General features: G+C 51.4%; 1 protein-coding gene across 2 annotated transcripts; it reads left to right on the forward strand.

Annotated features, from left to right (window-relative positions):
• Nucleotides 1-742: 742 nt before the first annotated feature.
• Nucleotides 743-16,691, forward strand: GPR157 (G protein-coupled receptor 157). 2 transcript variants are annotated; one of them, XR_013975132.1, is made up of 5 exons: nt 743-1,322; nt 10,856-11,069; nt 13,165-13,362; nt 13,774-14,312; nt 15,145-16,691. XR_013975132.1 is itself a non-coding variant. In XM_080921414.1 (4 exons), the coding sequence occupies exons 1-4, from the start codon at nt 940-942 to the stop codon at nt 13,966-13,968; spliced, it is 990 nt and encodes a 329-aa protein (XP_080777540.1). In that variant the 5' UTR covers nt 743-939; the 3' UTR covers nt 13,969-16,691. The 2 variants fall into 2 exon arrangements, 1 of the variants encoding a protein (XP_080777540.1); XM_080921414.1 differs by having other exon boundaries at nt 13,774-16,691.
• Nucleotides 16,692-20,559: the final 3,868 nt, after the last annotated feature.

The following is a 20,559-nucleotide window of genomic DNA, read 5'->3' on the forward strand; positions in this document are numbered from 1 at the left end:
TGAAGACTTCGAGTACCCAGGCTTCAGGAATGTAGGTCATGCTCTGGACCTGTTTTTGCCACCATCGGAAAGAATGTCTCCAACAACCGCCCCTCCCCTCCCCAACACACTTGTAAGCAAGCTGACCAAGGGAAAGTAACATTAGCCCTAAAAATGTCATTCTCCCCTCCCCACCCCAGAACGGGATGTTCTAGCTATTTGCTAACCTCCTAGCTCTGGGGGGCGGAAGGCAACGATTGGGACAGGACTGTGAGGTACCGGGTAGGAGGGAAGTGTAGAAGCGCAGAGACGTGGGGAAATTTAGGGAAGCGTTTGAGCTTGGGGCAGAAGGAGCATCTGGGCGGAGCAATGCGCAAGTGGGGGCAGGGGAGGAGCTTGATGGGGGCTGGGCGGGGCTCTAGGGCTACAAGGGCGGGATGTGGAGAGCTCAGGAACCAAGCGTTGGAGCTTCAGATCCCGGTGTGTTCCTGCGCAGTGGCGGGGCGCAGGGACGCAGGGGCGGAGCAAAAGGAGAGCGCGAAGGGTTGCAGAGGCAGGGCGTGGAGTGCCACGAAGGGGCTACCCAGCTTGGAGACAGCAAGGGCGTGGACTAAGGAGATCAGGGGCGGGGACTAAGGAGATCCGGGGCGGGGATTAGAGTGCTCGGAGGCGGGGCTGGAGAACCCAGGGGCGGGGATTAGGGAGCTCAGGGGAGGGACCTGGAGGACTCAGGGTAGGATTGTAGAGCTCAGGGGCAGGGGGTGGAGGGTGCAGCGTTGAGACCGCAGTTGAGTACTTGATAGACTGGGCGGGGGTGGGACGCAGGCGGGACCCGTGGGGACGCGAGCCGGGGCGCCTAGATGCCCAGACAGAAGCGACCGCGGGCTCGGCTTGGCCACGACCTCTCGGCACCCTTGGGCCTGTGCACCCTGGCCGTCTGCCCTTGGTCCCCAGCCGGCCATGCCCTCACCTGCGCCTCCCACAGAGCTGCTGCCGTGGGAGCGCGCGGTGGTGCTGCTGTCTTGTGCGCTGTCAGCTCTGGGCTCGGGCCTCCTGGTGGTCACGCACGCCCTGTGGCCTGACCTGCGTAGCCGGGCGCGGCGCCTGCTACTCTTCCTGTCGCTAGCGGACCTGCTCTCGGCTGCCTCGTACTTCTACGGAGTGCTGCAGGACTTTGCGGGCACTTCGTGGGATTGCGTCCTTCAGGGCGCGCTCTCTACTTTCGCCAACACCAGTTCCTTCTTCTGGACAGTGGCCATCGCCCTCTACCTATACCTCAGCATCGTGCGAGCTGCGCGCGGGCCCTGCACGGACCATCTAATCTGGGCTTTTCACCTCATCAGGTGAGTAGTAGAGGAGAAACTGCTTTGCTTCCAGGCCCCAGACGCAGGCGTATGGACCCCTGGCCTTGCCTGCTGTGCTATGGCATTTGTGTGTCCCCTATCTAGGTGGCAAGGTGCTGTATCCTACTGGTAGTCATGTCCTCACTGCATCCCCGAACTATCGAAGGATGCCCTACTTGTCCAAGAAATTGGAGCCAAACCTATCTGAGCATCTCTAAAGAGGGTGGCAGCCACTCTTAGACGATAGTGTCCCAACTATAAAACGCACAGAGCTTTGCTTTTTAAAGCCTTTTCTGACATTTATAGACTTCAGGCCCTCATTACCTGCATTTTTCTTATATTTTTGTTAAAAAAGGATTTATTCATTTTATTTTATGTGTGAATCTGTATCACGCATGTATGTGTATCACGTGTATGTGTACTTGGTGCCCTTATAGGTCAGAGGAGAGCATCAGATCCCCCAGAACTGGAGTTACAGACGGGTTGTGAACCATCATGTGGGTGCTGGGAATTGAACTCAGGTCCTCTACAGGAGCAGGACCGGCCCGTTCTGTGTAGTTGATTGTCAGGAATTCAGATCGGTGGCAGAAGGCTGGTCAGGGTCAGGCTCTCAGACACCTGGAGTCCCGGGGTAGGGAAACCCACAGCCCTGTGCTGCGCTGGTCCACCCTTGCTTTTATACTTCTGAGCAAGAAAGCTGTGCCCAGGGGCCAGCCTCCCCGTCCCCTGTTGTTTCAGAGTTTGATGTTCTCAGCGGCCTGTGCAGAGTTTAAGGCAGGAATCCTAAGTCTTGTTTCCAGTCTCTTGCCTCAGCTTGAGGCACCAGAGTCTGCCCTAATTATAGGTCCTTTTCTATTAAAAACTTGAATGCTTTCCAAGGGCTGAGAGGGTAGTCAGCACTTTGGTAGAGACAGGTCACCTGGGTGTCACACGCAGAGGCAACAAGCTGGGAAGAATCACTTGACCTCCTGTTCTTGTAGCTGTTGGAAGGAGACCAGTGGGTCCCAAAAGAAAGAACCCTCTTCTCCACTGACCAAGCAAAAACAATCTTTGTACACGTCACCTCGTTACTGTGTAAAAGGAGTCCCGGGTTTCTCTCCCCTCCAGCATGCGCTAGACACAAACTGTGTCAGACACCAGAAGTCATCCTCGGCAGGGTTGAAGTGTGAACTCGGGTGGTCACTGGCACTCGAAAAGGAGACCTCTCTTCCGCTGTATCCCTTTGAAACCTGATGAAGACGGTATTTTTAAGCAAAGAAACATCACCCTACAGAAGATGAATTCCCTAACCCATCTGAGTTGGGCGTGCTCTGCTCGGTCTGCAGCCCTCTAGGAGGGTTCTCTGTGGTGCTTGGAGAAGTCTTCCTAGGGCAGGCTGTGTTCAAGAGACTTGCTAGAACCTGCCCAACAGGTTCATTTTTGACCCAGATCCTCCCACGCTGTTGCTACCCACTGTATAGTCTTGGAGTATTAGATTATTGTTGCTGAAGAATCTGTCCATGAGAGAATTCTCATTCCTGGACACAACCTACCTGAATCCTCACTGTGTGCCTGTGTATTTACTTATTAGACAAGGTCTCCCTGTGTAGCCTTGGCTGGCCTGGAACTCCACCTTGGGCTCCGGTGACTGCTGAGATTAAAGGCGTGTCTGTGCTACCAAGCCCATTTATGGGTTCTTCAAACTTTACAGCCTTGCAAAGGACTTTAAAGTACTAACAGCACAAATGGAGATCTCTGTGAAGGATTCTTAAGAAAGACCAGGGCTGATGGCACATCCCTGGAATCCCAGGGGAGCTAGAAGCAGGGGGATCAGGAGTTCAAGGTCAGCGTCAGCTCTATAGCCTGGCTCCCTCCCCCCAGAAGTTACTGGGGTTTGACAGAATAACAGAGTACCATTTTCCCATTGAATCCGAAGGAAACAAATGAGAATATGAAACAGGCTGTGCTGACCTGCCTGCTTTATTGGCTTTGTAAACTGGGGTAATCCCTGTAGGAAGCTCTGGTTCATACCTCCGGCTCCTGTAATCCTATTGACCAGAGCCTAGCCTAAGAAGATAACACAAAGTTCACACAGCATCGGCGTTCTCAGGACGTGCTGAGGCGCAGATATAGCGAGAGTTAGAACAGATTTCAACGTCCAACTGTAGAAGAACGGTGAGTTAGGACACTTCTTTCCCATCCAAAATGTCCAGTATCTGACTGGCGGGTTGCCAGTGCTCTGGGTCGACTTTTACTGGTATAGCAAACCACGGCACCAAAGGGAGGCCTTTCCTGCTTGTTTTCTGGAAGCGCTGGAGTCTGGAGCTAGAGCTACATCCCCACCCTGAGAAATCCCATTTCCAAAACCAATTACAGGCATGAAACCCAGAATCCCAGAGGTGGACGGGACAGTCACCTGCCACTCACAGAAGACACATGGCCCAAGACCTCGGAGCTGGGAAATGGGGTCTCGGGGCAGACACTGGCTCCGACACTCTCTAGAGTCTGGGCCCTTTCTGAGTCTTCCCAGATGCAATAACATCAACTTGAACAAACTGATTTTTAGCTTTGCATATTTCCCAAATGTTAGCTAGCACCTTATCACCTTCTGTTATTTTTCTTGAATGGACACAAATGCTTCTCTTTTCTACATGCTTATGTGTGTGGCCCTCCAACAGAAGTACACAGATCTATAGATAACTACAATCTCCATGATGACACTGTCACCTGATAGGTAGACTTTCTCAAGCCGTTGTCTCTCTGAGGACCCTCGGAATGACTCTGAGTGAAGTTCCGGTTGATGCACTAACCTGGTTTTCATGTCTTTTTAGCCCTTCCATTCTTTCATTTTCCACAGCCATCTTAGTTCCTAATGCTGACTTTATCATTATTATCGTTTATGGAGTATGTGTGTCATGGCACCCGTGAGTGGAGTTCAGGAGACAGCTTCGTGGAGTCAGTTCTCTGCTTCCACCTTTTCGTGGGTCCCAGGGATCGATCAGCAGGCGTGGGCAGTAAGCACCTGTACCCCCTGAGCCGTCTTGTTGTTCATGTACTTTTGTTTTTGTTTGAGTCCGACCCTGCTTCTACTTCCGGAGTGTTGAGATGGCAGGTGTGTGGCCACTAAGGGACCTGTGCACGGCTGGGGGTCAGGATGAGACCCAGGCAAGTGCTTTTCCAAAGGAGCTGTATCCCAAGCTTCTGTTCACACTTTGTTCAGACAGAGCCTTGGTCTGTAGTCTAGGCTGGCCTGGAATTCCAAATGTAGCCCAGGCTAGCTTCAGACTCAGGGCAAATCCTTTGCCCAGCTCTGGGGTTCTGAGACTACCGAATGGGTCACAGTACCGGCTTTGTAACGCCGGCGTAATGAGGAGTTTGGCATGGTGATTTGTCCCTCCGTGTGATATGTGTCTGGCGCTTCCTCAAAGGGTTTCAAGTTCTGCACTCTGGCAGGTTTCAGAAGCGCTTTAGACTTGATGTGGCAAAGTGACATCTGCCAGGCATTGTGTGGTTATTGCTTTGTCTCTCTCTTCCTCCCTCTCTTCCCCCTCCCTCCTCCCCTCTCCTTTCTGTATGGGTGTTTGGTCGACAAGTATGCCTGTATCACACGTGTGATAGCCCAGGGAGGCTAGAGGATGTTGGGTCCCCAGGGACTGGAGTTACAGATGGCTGTGAGTTATTATGTGGGAGCCGGGTATTGAACCCAGGTCCTCTGAAGTAGTAGCCATTGCTCTTAACCGGGCTACCTCTCCAGCTCCTGCTTCAGCTTTGATCATTCCTGTTGTACATTGGTAAGACTGTGCTTCTGTGGGCATGGGTTATAGCGCCCACCTGTGGCCAGAGCTGGAGTTGCACGTGCATTTGTGTGTGTGTGTGTGTGTGTGTGTGTGTGTGTGTGTGTGTGTGTGTGTATGCCTTGAACTCACCCTTTATGGCAACTGATGGCAAGGGCTCTAGAGTGAGCACAAGCTGGCTAGCCACCCCCACCCCTACTCTTATTCAGCCAGATCTAGGGTCTGTGGATGGGGGTGGGGTGTGGGCGTTATCTCCCAGGGTCAAAAGTAAGGGTCCCGACTGAGCTGGCCTCAGGCAGCCTGTGAGTGAATGTGACCACAGCTGCATTCATTGCCTTCTCTTTTCACCTACCTCTGGCGCTCCCTTGGGTGATAGAGTCTTGTGTCTCAAGTTGACCATAAAAACTCTGCTGGGGGTTGGAAGTCTGAACATAATGAAAAGAAACACAAAGGGAGGGTCCCCGAAGCATTGTAGCACAGACCTGTAATCCCAGCATTTAGGAGGCTGAAGCAAGGGGATTTCCACGAGCTCAAAGGCAGAGCTGGATTTGGAGGTTTTTCCTCCGGTGTCCCAGTGTCTTCTCCAAGACTTGTGCTAGTGCAGTGGGGCGGATGGGAAGAGAGAATCTGTTTTGTGTTTCTGAGACAGGTTCTCAGCTAAGCCTGGCCTCAGACTTGCTATGTGGTCCTGTGAGAGGTCAAACTCTTGATCTTTCTGCCTCCACCTCCCAAGTGCAAGGATTACATTCGTGCACAGTTTGGTTTTTGTTCTAGCCAAGGTCTGGTCCTGTAGCCCAGGCTGGCCTAGAACTCACTGTGTGGCCCAGGAGACTGGCTTTGAATTAAGGTCAGGTTTTCCTCCTTCATCTCCCGGGAGTCATGTCTGACTCTTGTTCAGCTGCTGCTGTTGGGGTCTATAGACTGGGGGGCTTTTAGAGCTGTTCTGAGAGCGCTGGTAAGGCTCTGCAAAAGGAAAAATGTCTCCTCATTTTCTTTTCTTTTAAAGATTTATTTATTACATATAAGCACATGGTAGCTGTTAGGTTTGAGGGTGGGTATATGTTAAAGTGGATTGCAGGCAAAACATCCTTTAGTACCCTAGTTCACAGCGGGCGGCAGGAGGTTGGGGGGAGGGGATGAGATAGGAGCACAAAAGGAAATTCCTAACTTTAGACTTGAGAGTGGGGAAGTCTCCAGTAGAACGGAGCAGCCTCAGTTTAGCCGTTAAGTGAAAGCCGGGGAGAGGATGTAAGGCAGGAAGCCAATCCTGTGGCCCCACCCTACTTTGGGCTGTTGCGTGTTGCGAGTTTATCTGCTTAGGGAAGGTACTGGATTGAAGTAAGGCATCTATGATCTCTACAGGGGCAGCCTCTGAACAGCAGCCTCTTGAGCAATACTCCAGGGCTTCTGTGCTCCCAAACTGGAGCTGGCGTTTGTTTTTTGTTTGTTTGTTTGTTTTCCAAGATAACAAGGCAAGGTCTTAGCAGTGGGAAACCCAGAGCAAGGGCACCAGGGGCGGGCCCCAGAGGCCACCTTTGATACTTCCGTGTAGAGCAGATTTTCTTTCCTCAGGCCAGTATGGCCAGGACCTAGATGTTCAGGGCCGTCTGCTGGGGACTAGAGTGTCACCAGGTGTGCTGTGCATTGCACAGGACACCCCTCCCCCTCTCACAGCTGAAGCCACAGGATGACCGCAAGTCAGCCTTTCTAGAGACTGACCCGGTGAACCTCTCCCACGTCCTAGCTCTGCCCCAGGAGAGGGACAATGGGAGGCCATTGTCCTGGGGAAGCCGCCTCTTTGCAGCCTCTCCTCAGTTCATCCCGGTTTCCCGCTGGCTCCTCCTCCAGAGCTTTTGTAAGCTGAAACATTGTTGCCTTAGGGTTTCCTCTATTTTCCAGACCCCAATTCTGGTAACATTTAAGGTTTTCTACAGCCCCTGGGTCCTTAAAGGAGAAATTACCTCAGAGGGGTGAAGGAAAAATCCCCCCACCCCCTATTTGTTTTCTACCCAGGAGTTACCAACCTCCAGAGATCAGGAGGAACTGATCTGGTTGTGGGAGGAGCAGGCCGGACAAATGATCCCTGAAGCCCGCTTACAGCCTGGGCCCCCAGTTGGGGTGGGCTGGGGCCTGGACAGGGGCTTCAGGTGCTTTTTGGAAAGCAGTGAGTTCTGTAAATTGGGGGGAGGGATGCCATTACAGAAAAGTGCGCTACTCTGTAACAGAAGTTCCCCAGACGGGTAGAGCTGGAATGCCCAAGAGGCCTGGTTCTATTGGACATCCTGCACATTGGTATTCTGAGGATAGCCACCTGCCTGTGACCATCATAGGAATTCCTAGTATGAGGGTGGTTTACCTCTTTCCTGTGCACAATTTGTTTCATGTCCCTGGAAATTTAAAACTATAATGAATAGAGGGGTCCCAGAAAGGCTTAACTGGGGGAAAGCCAAGCGTCATAGTTTTTGGTTTCTCATCTAGTTCATCCCTGAGACTTGGGGGCTGTGCTCCCCAGGGCTTGGGGCAGTGCTCCCCCCAGAACTCAAGTCCTTGTTGAGAATGGTGTGCCAACAACGGACAGCCTGCACAGTTCTTCCCTCATGGGTCTGGAGCTAGATAGATGTTCAAGGTGTGGGTGAGGAGGTTTCTCTTGGGTCCTCTCTTCTTGGCTTGTAGACAGCATCGTCTCCCCGGATACTTATAAGGATGCCCTTTGTGTTTGTCAGTGTCAAATCTGTTCCTACGAAGCGCAACGCTCTTGGACACGGACCTGCTCTGGCAGCCACATCACTGGAGTTGAGTTAACTCCTGAAACAGCCTTGTCTCCGCGTGCAGTCATAGCCTTGGGCTCTGAAAGTTAGGGCTTTGAGAGGAGACCCTCCTGCTTCAGAATCAGAGCTTTGGAGAAGACAGGCCCCATCCAGTCTCATCAGCCTGAAATGCGTCTACATGAGATTCTGTCTGAGAACATTTAAATGATGGAGATTTAGTGATACAGAGGACAGTGGGGTGGAAGTGGGGTGGAGAGTCGGCTCAACAGCTAAGAGCATCTGCTGCTCTTGCAGAGGACCTGGGTTTGGTTCCTAGCAGCCACATGGTGGCTCACCGCTGCCTGAATTCCAGTTCTGGGGGATCTGACATTCTCTTCTGGCTTCCCTGTGATATGCATGTATACATGCAGGCAAAACACACATGAAGTAAGTAAACCCTTACAACATAAAGCTTAAGGTGAACAGAGGAAGAGACGGGCAGACAGGAAGCTGAGCATTCTGTGTGGAGTTGACGAGAAGAACGGAGTAGAAAGAACGAGGAAGCAACTGTGCAGCACAGAAAGCTGTGCCTTCATCCAGCAGAGAGGCCCCTTAGTCACTGCTGGGGAAGTGACAGGCTGTGCTCTCCGAGTTCTCAATTGCTTCAGACAGGGTCTCAGTATGTAGCCCAGGCTGGTTTCAGATTCCCGGCAATCCCCCTGCTTCAGTCTCCCCAGTGCTGGGGTTAGGGGCCTGCCTCTCACTTTCATCTTGGACGTTACAAAAAATGAAAGTTATGAGGCTGCTTCGTGTGACTGAGATCGCTTTCGATTCCTGATCATGGCTGGCCCAGGAGGGCGGGGCTCATCCCTGAAAAGTCTACTGGCTGTGTGGGTGTGATCCGAGAGAGTACTTTGTATAGAAGTGTAAGTGTATATGTGCATGTGTGTTTTTTAAACTATGTTTATTGATTTGTGAGGAAAGGCATGGGTGTCCACGGCACACACAGTCTGTCCTTCTACATTAGCATAGGCTGTCGTGACTGCCCCTCTCAGCCTGTTTACGGAGGGTTATCCCAGCCAGACCTGTTGACTGTTAACATTCCCTCATGAGGTCACAAGACTCTCATCTGAGTGTCCAGTAACTTCCGCCTCCTTTTGTATGGACCTCTGCCTTACATGTACCTGACCTTTAGAGTGCATAAGCCCAGAAAGACTGGGGGTGGGGTGGGATCCGTCTAGGTGGCCATGAAGAAGTCCTCATTCCTACTGGCTAAAGAAAAGACTTTATAGATGCAACCTTTCAGGGGGAGGAACACCCACACCCCTGTGAGTAACCCCTCACCTATGATCTGTAAGGAAACCCCATAAATTCACTGGTTCTCAATAGTGAACTTGGCAGAATCCTGTCTCAGTTGGGGACCTTAGGAGAAGGGCTAGACATTGCTCATGTGCCCAAGGACACGAACAGTCTTCCATCAGTGGCATGTATGATGCCTGTATGTATACATGCATCATACACTATACACACCATCTACACCCTCTTCTGATGAGCATGGTGACATGACAGCAGTACAGCCACGTAGCCCAGGCTGGCTTCTAAGTGCTGGGGTTACAGGCGCACACTGCCGTGCCTTGGCTCTAATGACAGCCTTGATGGCCATCAGCATGCACGGGGTTGCCTGGGCTTGTGTGAGCCACGTGAATCTCTCAGGCACTGTAGTCACCATCCCCACCCCGTGGGAACGCTGCCCTGGCGTGCTGAAGCTAAGCGGCTTGCCCAGGATGATAATTTGGACCTAACCCACTGCACCAGAGTCAAATCCATGTGTCACCTCTGTTAGGAAAAGGAGGAAGAGACTGGGGGTTGGATATGGCCCACGGAGATGTGGCGAGGCCTGAGGGCAAGGGAGATGCCTCTGGGGGCCCATGTTGGGAATCCCTTCCCCCTGACGGACCAGCCATACGGTATAGTACAGAATAGAGTTTATTCAGGTCATGGGAGAGTTAAGAGGGTGGTAGAGGCAGAGAGAGAGAGGAACAGAGGAGTAGAGGCCGGCTATGAGCACATGGAGGGAGAGGGGGAAAGGGAAGGGGAAACGGAGGGGCAAGGGAGCAAAAGAGCAAGAGAGAGAGGAGGGTGCAAGCAGCCTCTTTTATAGTTGCCAGGTAACTGAGGGATGGGGTTTACAGAATCCCAACAACCTCCATAAGAGGTGTCCCTCTGGAAGGAAACTGGATAGGGATTCGGGGAATAAGACTTGGGACTTGGGCCTGATTACATTTGTATTGCTGTGGGAGTATTCTCCAAATGGTGGGCATCAATCGGATGGTTGTGAGCCACCATGTAGTTGTTGGGATTTGAACTCGGGACCTCTGGAAGAGCAGGCAGTGCTCTTAACCACTGCTCACCAGTTTGTACCAGTCTGCAAACGCCAGTCTTTGTGTTAAAGTGTAAACCTTCCTTTAGTCCCCTGGAAGCCTGGGGGAGCTTGGGAGAACCCAGGGTCTGGGCTGGGGATTGTAGGGCACCAGTAGGCAGTAAATCCCTTTGGCCCCCGATGGTTGTGAGTTACCATATGGTGCTTAGAATCCCGGAAGGGCAGCCAGTGACCACTGAGCTCCTGTCATTTGGCAGGTTGTTTTGAGAGACTCCCACTCTGTAGCCCAGGCTAGCATCACTGTGTAGTCCAGGTTAGCCTGGATTTCACAGTGGTCTATCTGTCTCCATCTTTCAAGTGCTGAGAGACAGGTAATTACCAGCATGCCCAGTTTAGGTGAGGCTAGGGATGGCCACTCCTGACCCAGCCACATCCCCAGCCCCAAAGTTCTGGAATTCTAAATTAGAGCAGGCTTCCCTGCCCTTCCTGCCCTCCCTTGTTTTGCAGGAGCACTGATACTGGTTTGGGGAGCACTACCCTCTTCAGAGAGGACTCCAGTCATTTTTATCCTTGCCGACACTGTAAGGTGTTATGAGCTAACCTTGGCACTTCTCTTTTCTCATTTTTCTTCAGCTGGGGTGTCCCCTTGGTCATCACAGTGGCAGCCGTGTCTCTAAAGAAGATAGGTTACGATGCCTCGGATGTGTCCGTGGGCTGGTGCTGGATCAACCTGGAGGCTGAGGACCGTGTCCTGTGGATGCTGCTGACCGGGAAGCTGTGGGAGATGCTGGCTTATGTCTTGCTACCTCTGCTGTACCTTTTGGTCAGGAAGCACATCAACAGGGCGGTAGGTGCCACTGCACTAGCCCTCAGGGGACAGGCTGTATCTCTGAAGAACCAAACTAGTCCTAAACCAGAGGGAATATGTGCCTGGGCTGATCCTAGTGTAGGCGTGACTTAGGGGCTGTAGCTGGACTGCAGAGCTGCATTTCCACATGGTCCTACACTGCCCCCGTGTGGCAAGAGCCAGTATTACACTAAGGAGTTAAGATGCTAAGATGCCACTAAGTAGAGGTGGCCACCTAGTTACCTTTGGCAATCAGAATTCTGGAAACCACAAATCTGCAAGGCTATCCAGAATGAATATCCAGAAAAGGCTTGTCCTCGGAGAGTTGGGAGCCCAAAAACTGATAAGCCGATCAGTAGCTAAAGCAAGCAGCGCACCAAAGAGGTGCGCTGAGTTCAGACTCCAGCCAGTGAGAACCCCATTTCCTTCTCTGTATTTATGTACTTTTGGGGGGACGTGGGGTCTTGTTTTATTGAGATGGAGTTCAGGCTGGCCTTGAACTTGTGACATAGTCAAGGATGGCCTTACATTTCTGCTCCTGCTTCCACCTTGTTAGGATTACAGGCATGCATTAGTTCGACGGTGCTGGGGCTGGAACCCAGGGCTTCATATGGGCTAAGTGAGTTCTCCATCAGATGTCCTGTATCCCGTAGCCCTGGAGACAGAGTCTGACGCAGCTCAGATTGGCGTTGAGCTATGTAGTGGAGGACAACCTTAAATTCTTGCTTCCCCTGCCTTTGCCTCTCAAGTAATGAAACAATAAGCTTTTTACCCCCTGGGTTTTCAAGGCAGAAACTCTAGGAGGATGTGTCTTACTGGGTTGTTTTGTCTTTCCGTGCTTGAGATCGAACCCAGGGCCTCCGCTTGCTTAAATACTCTATCGCCGAGGCACACCCATGGCTGTAGATTCTTCTGACCCAACAGTTCATTTGTCTATCTGTTCTTCTTTCTTCCTTTCTTTATTCTCCTTTCTTTCTTTCTTTTTATTTATTTATTTATTTTTACAAAGTGTCACTGTAGCCCTGGCTGGCCTTGAACTCACAGAATCCACCTGCCTCTGCCTCCCCAGTGCTGGGATTAAAGACTATCCTGCCTGACCCTGAGCAGCCACTTCTGACTGACAGATACTTCTTGTACGTACGTACTGTGTGTGTTCTTGGGACACCACATCCCCGCACAGCATTAACATCTTTCTTCTGAGACCCTGGTTCTCCGTTTAGCTGATCCTCACCTGCGACTTGTCCTTGCTTGGCTCCACCGGAGTCCTGGCTGGAGGTGAGGCCGGCAGTGGGTCCCGCACGCAGTGGGTCTCACACAGACGCGTGGCCAACGATGCCCCACCCCCAGCTCTACCAGGCTTCATCCTCTTGGTGTGTGCCTCTCGACCTTTCTAGAGCAGGGCAGGGGCCCCATGTTGGCCAGGTCTCTGCATGTGACAATTGTCCTCTTGCACTTTGGCAAGTTTTCAGAAAAGCGGAATGAAGTGGCCAGGGAGGTGGGGACATCGATCATTTTCTTCCCGGAGATGATGGGGGGGGGGGCTGAACAGATGTTCAAGGACCGGCTGAGACCTGGGTCGGAGGAGAGCGACTTGGTTGGAAGAATGAGCAAGGCAGAGAATGGGACGGAGGTCAGGACTGAGCCGAATCAGACCTGGTGATCATGCCTGGCCCATGCCTTGGTGATGGGTCAGAGTATCCAGATTCTGTCCTATAGGTGAGGTGCGACTGGGAAAGAAAGGACTAAAACATGATCCCCAGGTCACATGGGTGACAGGAAGGATGAGGCGCGCTCACTGAGATGAATGTGCAGTGGGCCCGAGAGTAGTTTGTTCATCCCGCACGGAGGTCTATGCCGTCTCCGAGTCACTGAGGATGTGAGAGCAGGCAGGGCGTGCGATCCCGGAGCTGGCCGATGGGGAGAAGAACCCTCCTGGTCCGAAAGGCTCCAATCCTCCTCAGTGTCCTAATGGAAAAGACAACAGTGCCAGCCTCTTGCCTTCCCTGGCTGGGCGTGGGCACCGGGCGGGCACGGGTGATCTGGTTAAGAGGCCTGTCTGGCTCGGTCATGTTTTTGCTCCCTGTTCCCCACACAGCACCAGGCGCTCTCGGAATACCGGCCCATCTGTGAGGGGCGCCAGCTGCAGCGAGGGTCCTCCGCCTCCATGGCCGATAAGAAGCTGATCCTCATTCCTCTCATATTCATCTGCCTCCGGGTCTGGAGCACCGTGCGCTTCGTCCTGACCCTCTGTGGCTCCCCGGCTGTGCAGGCCCCGGGGCTGGTTGTTCTGCATGTACGTCTGTTCCCGTGGGCCCCGCTACCCGTCCGGTGGCTTAGCCAGATTCCCTCCCTACAGATGCATCTTAGGTCCCAGTGTGTTAGCCAGGATGGGGCTTATGGGAAGCAGGGTAGCTCACTGTCCTTTCCCTGTCCCAAAGGCATGACTCGGGGTGTCCCCTTGTTCTACAGAAGCCCTGGCAGAGTTGACTGATCCTGGGTTCTTCTTGATGCAGAAGGCCTAAATGCAGGTCCGGGATAGGTGACCGGTTGAGACCTGTTCAGAACTCTGGTTGAGGTTACAGGTCTGAGCTCAGCAGTTTAGAGGCAGGAAAGGATTCATTTCATTACAGCCCGCCGACTCCCATGATAGCGTTTCTAACACACCCCCAGCCCTGTGTTTACGCCTCTTCCTCATCCCCCACAGGGCATTGGAAACACCTTCCAGGGAGGGGCCAACTGTATCATGTTCGTACTCTGCACCCGGGCGGTCCGCACAAGGCTCTTCTCTCTCTGCTGCTGTCCTCGGCCCTCTACCCGGAGCCCTCCTGGGGCTCCTACCCCTACCAAGATGGGAGAATCTCAGGAATCCAGACGGACCCCAGAAGTGCCCAGTGCTTGAGCAGTTGGCTTTCCTCGCTGTTCTCGCTGCCTTTCCTGGCTCCTGCTTCAGGATTGGGGGACCAAGTACACTGGAAGCCTCACCTAGTGAAGCTCAGAGCCGAGTGCAGGGATAGCCCTCCGTGTGGACTCTTCTACCTCCCAGAACCACAGGCCGGCAGTGCTTAGCCTGCACACTCACGTCGCGGTTCCGTGGTTTGTTTGTGTGAGATTCACGATGCAGGAACTGCCCGGGTACTGGTTCTCAGTGTCCCGGGCCACCAGCGCTGTTTACACTCGGAGGGACCCATCCCAGGGACGACTGAACATCCTCTTGGATCCCAGACATCACAGTATGGAGTCCAGGTTTGCCAGGGTGCTGAGAATCCCTAGAGACCCTAGGGATAATTAGCAATGCTGGTCAGCAGAGGGTAATATTCTTAAACTAGGTCCCAAGTCCACCAAAGTCACAAGAGACATCATTGATCAAAACTACCCAGGCACACACGCATGGGCACCTGACGGAGTCCCTGCGTGGGTCATCACCCCTCGGCGTTTATTACATCTGAATTTCTGCACAGGCCAGAGTCCAGAGTCCTGTCACTCAGTCGATCACTTAACATCCACGTCCCCTCCCAGTACCAGGGCAGAAGGCAGATCAACTCTAGTCCCTATGGACAATTACTAACTAGTTCACCTGCTGTTCTCACAGAGCCCTGTTCTCACCACACTCATACAGGGGTGAGTGGGAAGGGGGGTCTGGCTCTGCACTTTACTTAGGAAAGGTGATCAGAGTTAGTGAAGACCCGATCCACCCCGAAGGTCAGTGTTTTAAGATTCAGCCTTAGGCTGGCCCTGTAGCTCAGTGTAATTTCCAGGTTGGTCCTAGCGCCCAAAATACTTAAAGGGCCTTTTTTGTTTTGTAGTTATGGGAGGGGTATAGAAATAGGATTCTGAGATGATTGCATTTTATTTTATTTTATATTTTGAGACAGGGTTCCATGTGGACATGCTGGCCTGAAACTTGCTGTGTAGGATCAGACTGGCCTCTAACTCACAGAGATCCAGCTGCTTTAGCCTCCTGATAATTACGTTAAAATGTTTTCTTTTGTATTGTGCCTGTTAGGTCAGGGGCTCTGCCACTGAGTAGTATCCCACACCCCTCCTCCTCTCTCTCTCTCTCTCTCTCTCTCTCCAGAACCTCACTAAGTTGCCTAGACTGGCCTTGAACTCTCTGTCGACCAGGCTGGTCTTGAACTTGAGATTTTCCTACCTCAGCTTCCCAGGAAGCTAGAATGGTAGCCTCGGGCTAGCAAGCCTGGCCAGAGAGGGGCGTAGCTGAGACCTGCATGTCTTTCCAATCAGTAATGACTCTTCTATCCACACACCCTTCATTGCAGAAAGCAGTATGTGCTGACTCTCGGTGCGGGAAGTGTGCCCGCTGCCTTGCAGCCAAGGTGAGGCAGCGCCCTTGGGCCCTGTCAGTACCCCCAGAAAGCTGAGAGGATGCTCAGAGCCTGGTGAAATGGCTCAAGATGAAGAAAGAGCCACACCGGGCCGTCAATCCCAGTCTCTAGCAGGAAAGAAACAACCGTTCAGAGGGCTCTGTCTGTATGCTCCTTTTCTGGTTTCCTAGAGCATTTGTTTAGGAAAATCTACAAGAAGTGGGTTCCCTTTTGGGAGTCAAAGAATGCTCCTTAGCAGCAGTCTGTCTGCTCACAAAGCCAGTCCGTGTAGGGCGTCCTGAAGCCCTGTGAAGGTATTACAGCCAATTTGTACACTCTCAGTGTGCAGCGGTAACAATCTCCCTGGCTTCTAAAATGGAACGGAAATTCTAGGAATTTGTTTCCTGTGGAGGAGGAAATAATCTATAAAATACCACAGGGGAAATGATGTTGGGATAAACCCAGCCGGACAGGGCACCGTGGAGTCCTGGCTGTTGGGGACCTTGCTCAAGGAAAGGCTTGCAAAGGAGCGTCAGAAAGCCCTGGTCCTGGAGCCTGGAGCTTACCCAAGCTTTCTGGTTGATGGTTGATGTCACTGGCCAGGATTGCTGCCTGTAAAACCCTTTACAAAGTCTACACTTGGCTCTTTCCATCCATTCCCTGTGCTGCCCCGTCATTGCAGGTGGCTGGTGGTGACCCGACCTGTGATCTCACAGACATCAACCTTGGCTCAGCCAGTGACCAGGTGGGTCTTCTGAGCGCCAAAGGTTCATAACTGAAGAGGAAAGAAAGAACCCTCAGGGACAGGGGGAGGGGGGCCTTAGCGCCTGTGAGGTCGCCAGCTTTCCTGTGCTCAGCCTGGTGGGTTCCTACCTCTACCGGGTAGTGTTCTTAGTATTTGTCTGTCCCTCAGTCACCTAACTGTGACCTCAGCCTTAATGGGTGCTACAGCCCTTGTCATCCCCCATTCCCCTTCTTAAGCACTTTGTGAATCTTGTTCTGCTAATCGCTGCTTGTGTGTGTGTGTGTGTGTGTGTGTGTGTGTGTATGTGTGTGATTATGCTCTAGAATTTAGTGATTTTTCCCCATCCCTTTCCATTTTGTTTGTTTTTTAAGTTTTGAAACAAAGGGTTCTCACTAGCTGTCCAGTCAGGACTTAACCGGTTTTACTGTTCCTGGGATTACAGGTTTATGCCACCCCCCAGTCTCTCGCTTTTAAAAGCATTTTAGTTTGGGCCTCCCCAATCTCTCGTTCCCAAACCCTCTCAATATCTCTCTGAAAAATAAAAATAAAAATTACTATGTGTCTGAAGTTCACTGTACAAATGAGACCATATTTTATGTGGATGAGTGTTCTGCACATGTTGGTGTGCCTTAGTGTGTGTGTGGTGCCCTTAGAGGCCAGAGGGAGTCTGATCCCCTGAAATTGGAGTTTCAGATAGTTGTGAGCTCTGGGTAAAGGGAACTCAACCTGGGTCCTTTGCAGGAACAGCCAGTGCTCACAACTGGTGAGCCAACTCTCCAGCCTCCTCTTCAAATGTTTCTGTGAACTCACGAACTCAGGGTTGCGTTGTAATTAGGCCTAGCATGAGATTGTCTGGAAGTGTGATGCTACCTCTCCGTAAAAGCCCAGACTCTTGCTGTTTTAAAGGAAATGAATTTTCCCTCTGTGTTTGCTAAACTGACTCCACCCTAATGTGGAAGGGGGTGAGGACAATCAGGCTGGCCGAGACCTGGTGAACCTTCTTTTAAGGATACAGTCACTGGCTACATGTTTAGGCTACACCAACAGATACTTAAGAAGGTGCAGGTACCTGCTTTGATTGGCTGCAGCAACCCTCCCACCCCCACCCCTACCACCACTACCTTGTCTACCTTCTGTCCTAAGTCCCTGGTAGCGTTACAGTTGTAACCCTGGGGTCACAGTTCTTTTCCATCAGAGCTTATGCCTCGGGCAGTTGGTTCTCATACTCTGTGTTTCCCACCCTCCCAGACCCACCCTCCCTGACCCTCCACGGCCCTCCATCCTCAAGACAGCCATGCCACTCTCCCTTTCCCTCCCTCCCTCCTGCCTGGCCTGACTGCCGACCTCATTCTGAACGCCAGCTCCTGTTTTTGCAGCACCCCAGCTTCATTAGAGCATGAATCTGAACCTCAGCTTCTCACTGCAGGGATCACAGGGCTGCACAGTCATGTAGGGTCCATGTACCCAGTCCCTGGATGTGGCGTGCCAGGCCCCCCTTACCTGGTGCTTTCTCTGTCTCCCAAGCTGACTGTCTCTAACCTTCTCCCTGCAGAAAAAGCAGCTTGCTGCTCCTCACTGCTCCACGATGTCCCCGTGCTCGGTGGCCTCTTTCAGCCCTTACCCAATGGACAGCCAGCAGGGTGACATCTTGTGCCCACAGATTTCCCAGCAGAGCTCTAAGCTGTACATTTTCTTCTGGGACCTCCCGTTCCAGGGACCAGCTCAGCATGCACCTGTGGCCTAGTTTCATCTCTGTTGCTGTAATAAAATATCCTGACAAAAAGCAATTAGAGGCTGAGCTTAATGGCTCATACCTTTCATCCCCGTGGTGGTAGGGGCAGGCAGATCTCTGAGGGTTCAAGACCAGCCTTCATAGAGTTTCAGGCAAGCCAGGTCTATATGGTGTCTCAAAAAAACAAAACAAAACAAAAAAAACCAAAAAAAAAAAAAAAACCAAAAACAAAACCACCACCACCAACAAAAAGCAACTTAGGAAAAAGGTTTGCTTTAACTTAGCAATGGAGGTTACATATAGTTCATCATTTTAAGAGACTTGCAGTTGCAAGACCTCAAAGCAGTTGGTCACTTCACATCCACACAATGAATGCATGCACATTTAGTAATCTTAGACCATCCAGGGCCCAAACCAGAGACCTGCACTGCTTGCTCTCGGTCTGGGTCTTCCTACATCTTTCAGGGAAGAAATTATTTATTTATTTCCTATATAATATAGGAAATAATACTGCCGTATTAGTCATGAGTCTCTATAGTCACAGAACTTATGTCTCGATATTAAGGGAATTTATTGGGATGACTTACAGTCTGCAGTTCGGACTCACCCAAAAATAAATAGGTGAAGTCCAAGACTCTAGTAGTTGCTCAGTCCCACAGGGCTGGGTAGGTTTCAGCTGCTCTTCCATCGTGAAGAAGTAGGCGCCAACAGATGTGATGTACCTAAGCAAAAGCAGGCGAGGAAGAAGCCTTCCTTCTTCCATTGTACTCATGTGGGCCTCCAGCAGAAGGTATGTGCTGATTAAAGGTTTGTGCCACCACGCCTGGGACTTGCCTTTGTGTGATGCTCTGAGGTCATCTTGGGCTCATGATTATCTAGCTAACACAGAACGGAGCTTGGGAGGTCTGCGATATTGCCTAGCGATATAATTATTAATGGGAGAGGCTGAGGCTGGAATTTTGTCTCTCTCCAGAGCCTGTGACTTCCAGACCTGGCAGTACAGCAGTTTTCAACCTTCGAGACATGGCTTCTTTGGGAGTCGAGTGACCCTTTCACGGGTTGTCTCGGGCCATCAGAAAACACAGATATTTATGTTCTGATTCAGCACAGTGCCAAAATTAGTTACGAGTATTAACAAAAAGAACCTTATGGTTTGAGGTCACTGCCACATGGGGAACTGTGCACAGAGTCTTAGCGTGAGGAAGGCTGAGAACCACTGTGGTAGCAGGAAATGCTGACTGACTAGGGCCCTGGGGCTGTTCCCTCAAGGCGAGTTCTCTGCCAGGACCCTCCTACCCTTGCCTGCTTCTCACTTCCACCAGTTCCGTGTGTGTGTGTGTGTGTGTGTGTGTGTGTGTGTGTGTGTGTGTGTGTGTGTGTATGTGTGCATGTGTGTGTGCATGTGTGTGTGTAGGCAGAGGACAACATCAGGTGTCACTCCTCTGGTGCCATCTTTTGAGAATGAGTCTCTCACTGGGACCTGGGGCTTGCTGGTCAGACTGCTATCCTGTAAGACCCAGGGGTCCTCCTGTCTTTGCCTCCCTAGGGGTTCTAGACACACACTCTCATACTTCACTTCTTCAGTGGGTGTTGGGACTTGAACTCTGGTCCTCATAATTACAACTTCCCATAACTGTCCCAGGCTGGCCTTGAACTCAGAGATCTGCTTGCTTCTGTCTCCTGGTATCATCCCATGTCAAGATCTGGATCACGGGTGTGCCCTCCATTTCTGGAGTGTAGTTCTTTCCAGATGTGATCAAGTTGACAACTGGAAACAGCCATCACACGTGCTCTCTCTGTAGGTCGTGTTTTCTGAGTTACGGGAAGTTGTGAGCCACCAGGCAGATGCTCAGAACTGAACCTGGGTCCCCTGGAAGAGCAGCTAGTGCTCTAACCGAGCCAACTCCCCAGCCCCAACATTTTTAATTTAATTAATTTACTTTTACACATACAGGTGTGTTGTCTACATGTATGTCTGTGCACCATTGCATGTCTGGTGCCCTCATTGGCCAGAATAAGGCATCAGATCAGGGACTGGAGTTACTGATGGCTATGAGTCATCACGTGGGTACTAGGAATTGAACCAGGGTCCTCTGAAAAGAACAGCCAGAGCTCTTAACCACTGAGCCGTCTCTCCAGCCTCGTAATGACTCCTGTTGGTGCTCTATGTACGCAAGTATCCCTGGCAATTTCTTATACCCATGCTGCCTGAGAAAGAGCTCCCACCGTCTGGTCTTCCCTACACCATTTCTTCCTGGCAGATAGCAGAGCCAAGAACTTGCCTGGGCTCAATGTGCCGGTGTTTATAGTCACCAAAGATTCCATGGTTCCCTAGAACAAACTGACAAAGATTAATTACAAAATATATAAAAATTAGTTACAAAATATATAGACTTACTAAATCCAAAAGGCAACCAGTGGAATTACCCACTAGGCCAGCATCAGTTGCAACTTGTATATTTCTTTTTTATAGAGGGGGGAAGGAATGTAGGCAGATTTCAGGACTGAGATGTTTGTGGGGAGAGTGTCCCCTGGAGACAGGAACTAGCATGTGAACATATTGTATTTAGGGTATCCAGGACTGGTGTTAGGGGAAACAAAACCTAACCTATGTCAGCCAAAACAAAACCTAACCTATCAAAGTCGATAGTTCCGGACAAGTTTCTGAATGTACTTTGCCTTTGTAGCTCT

The sequence above is a fragment of the Micromys minutus genome (genome assembly GCF_963924665.1).
Source record: "Micromys minutus genome assembly, chromosome: 9".
In the NCBI taxonomy this organism is placed as follows: Eukaryota; Metazoa; Chordata; class Mammalia; order Rodentia; family Muridae; genus Micromys; species Micromys minutus.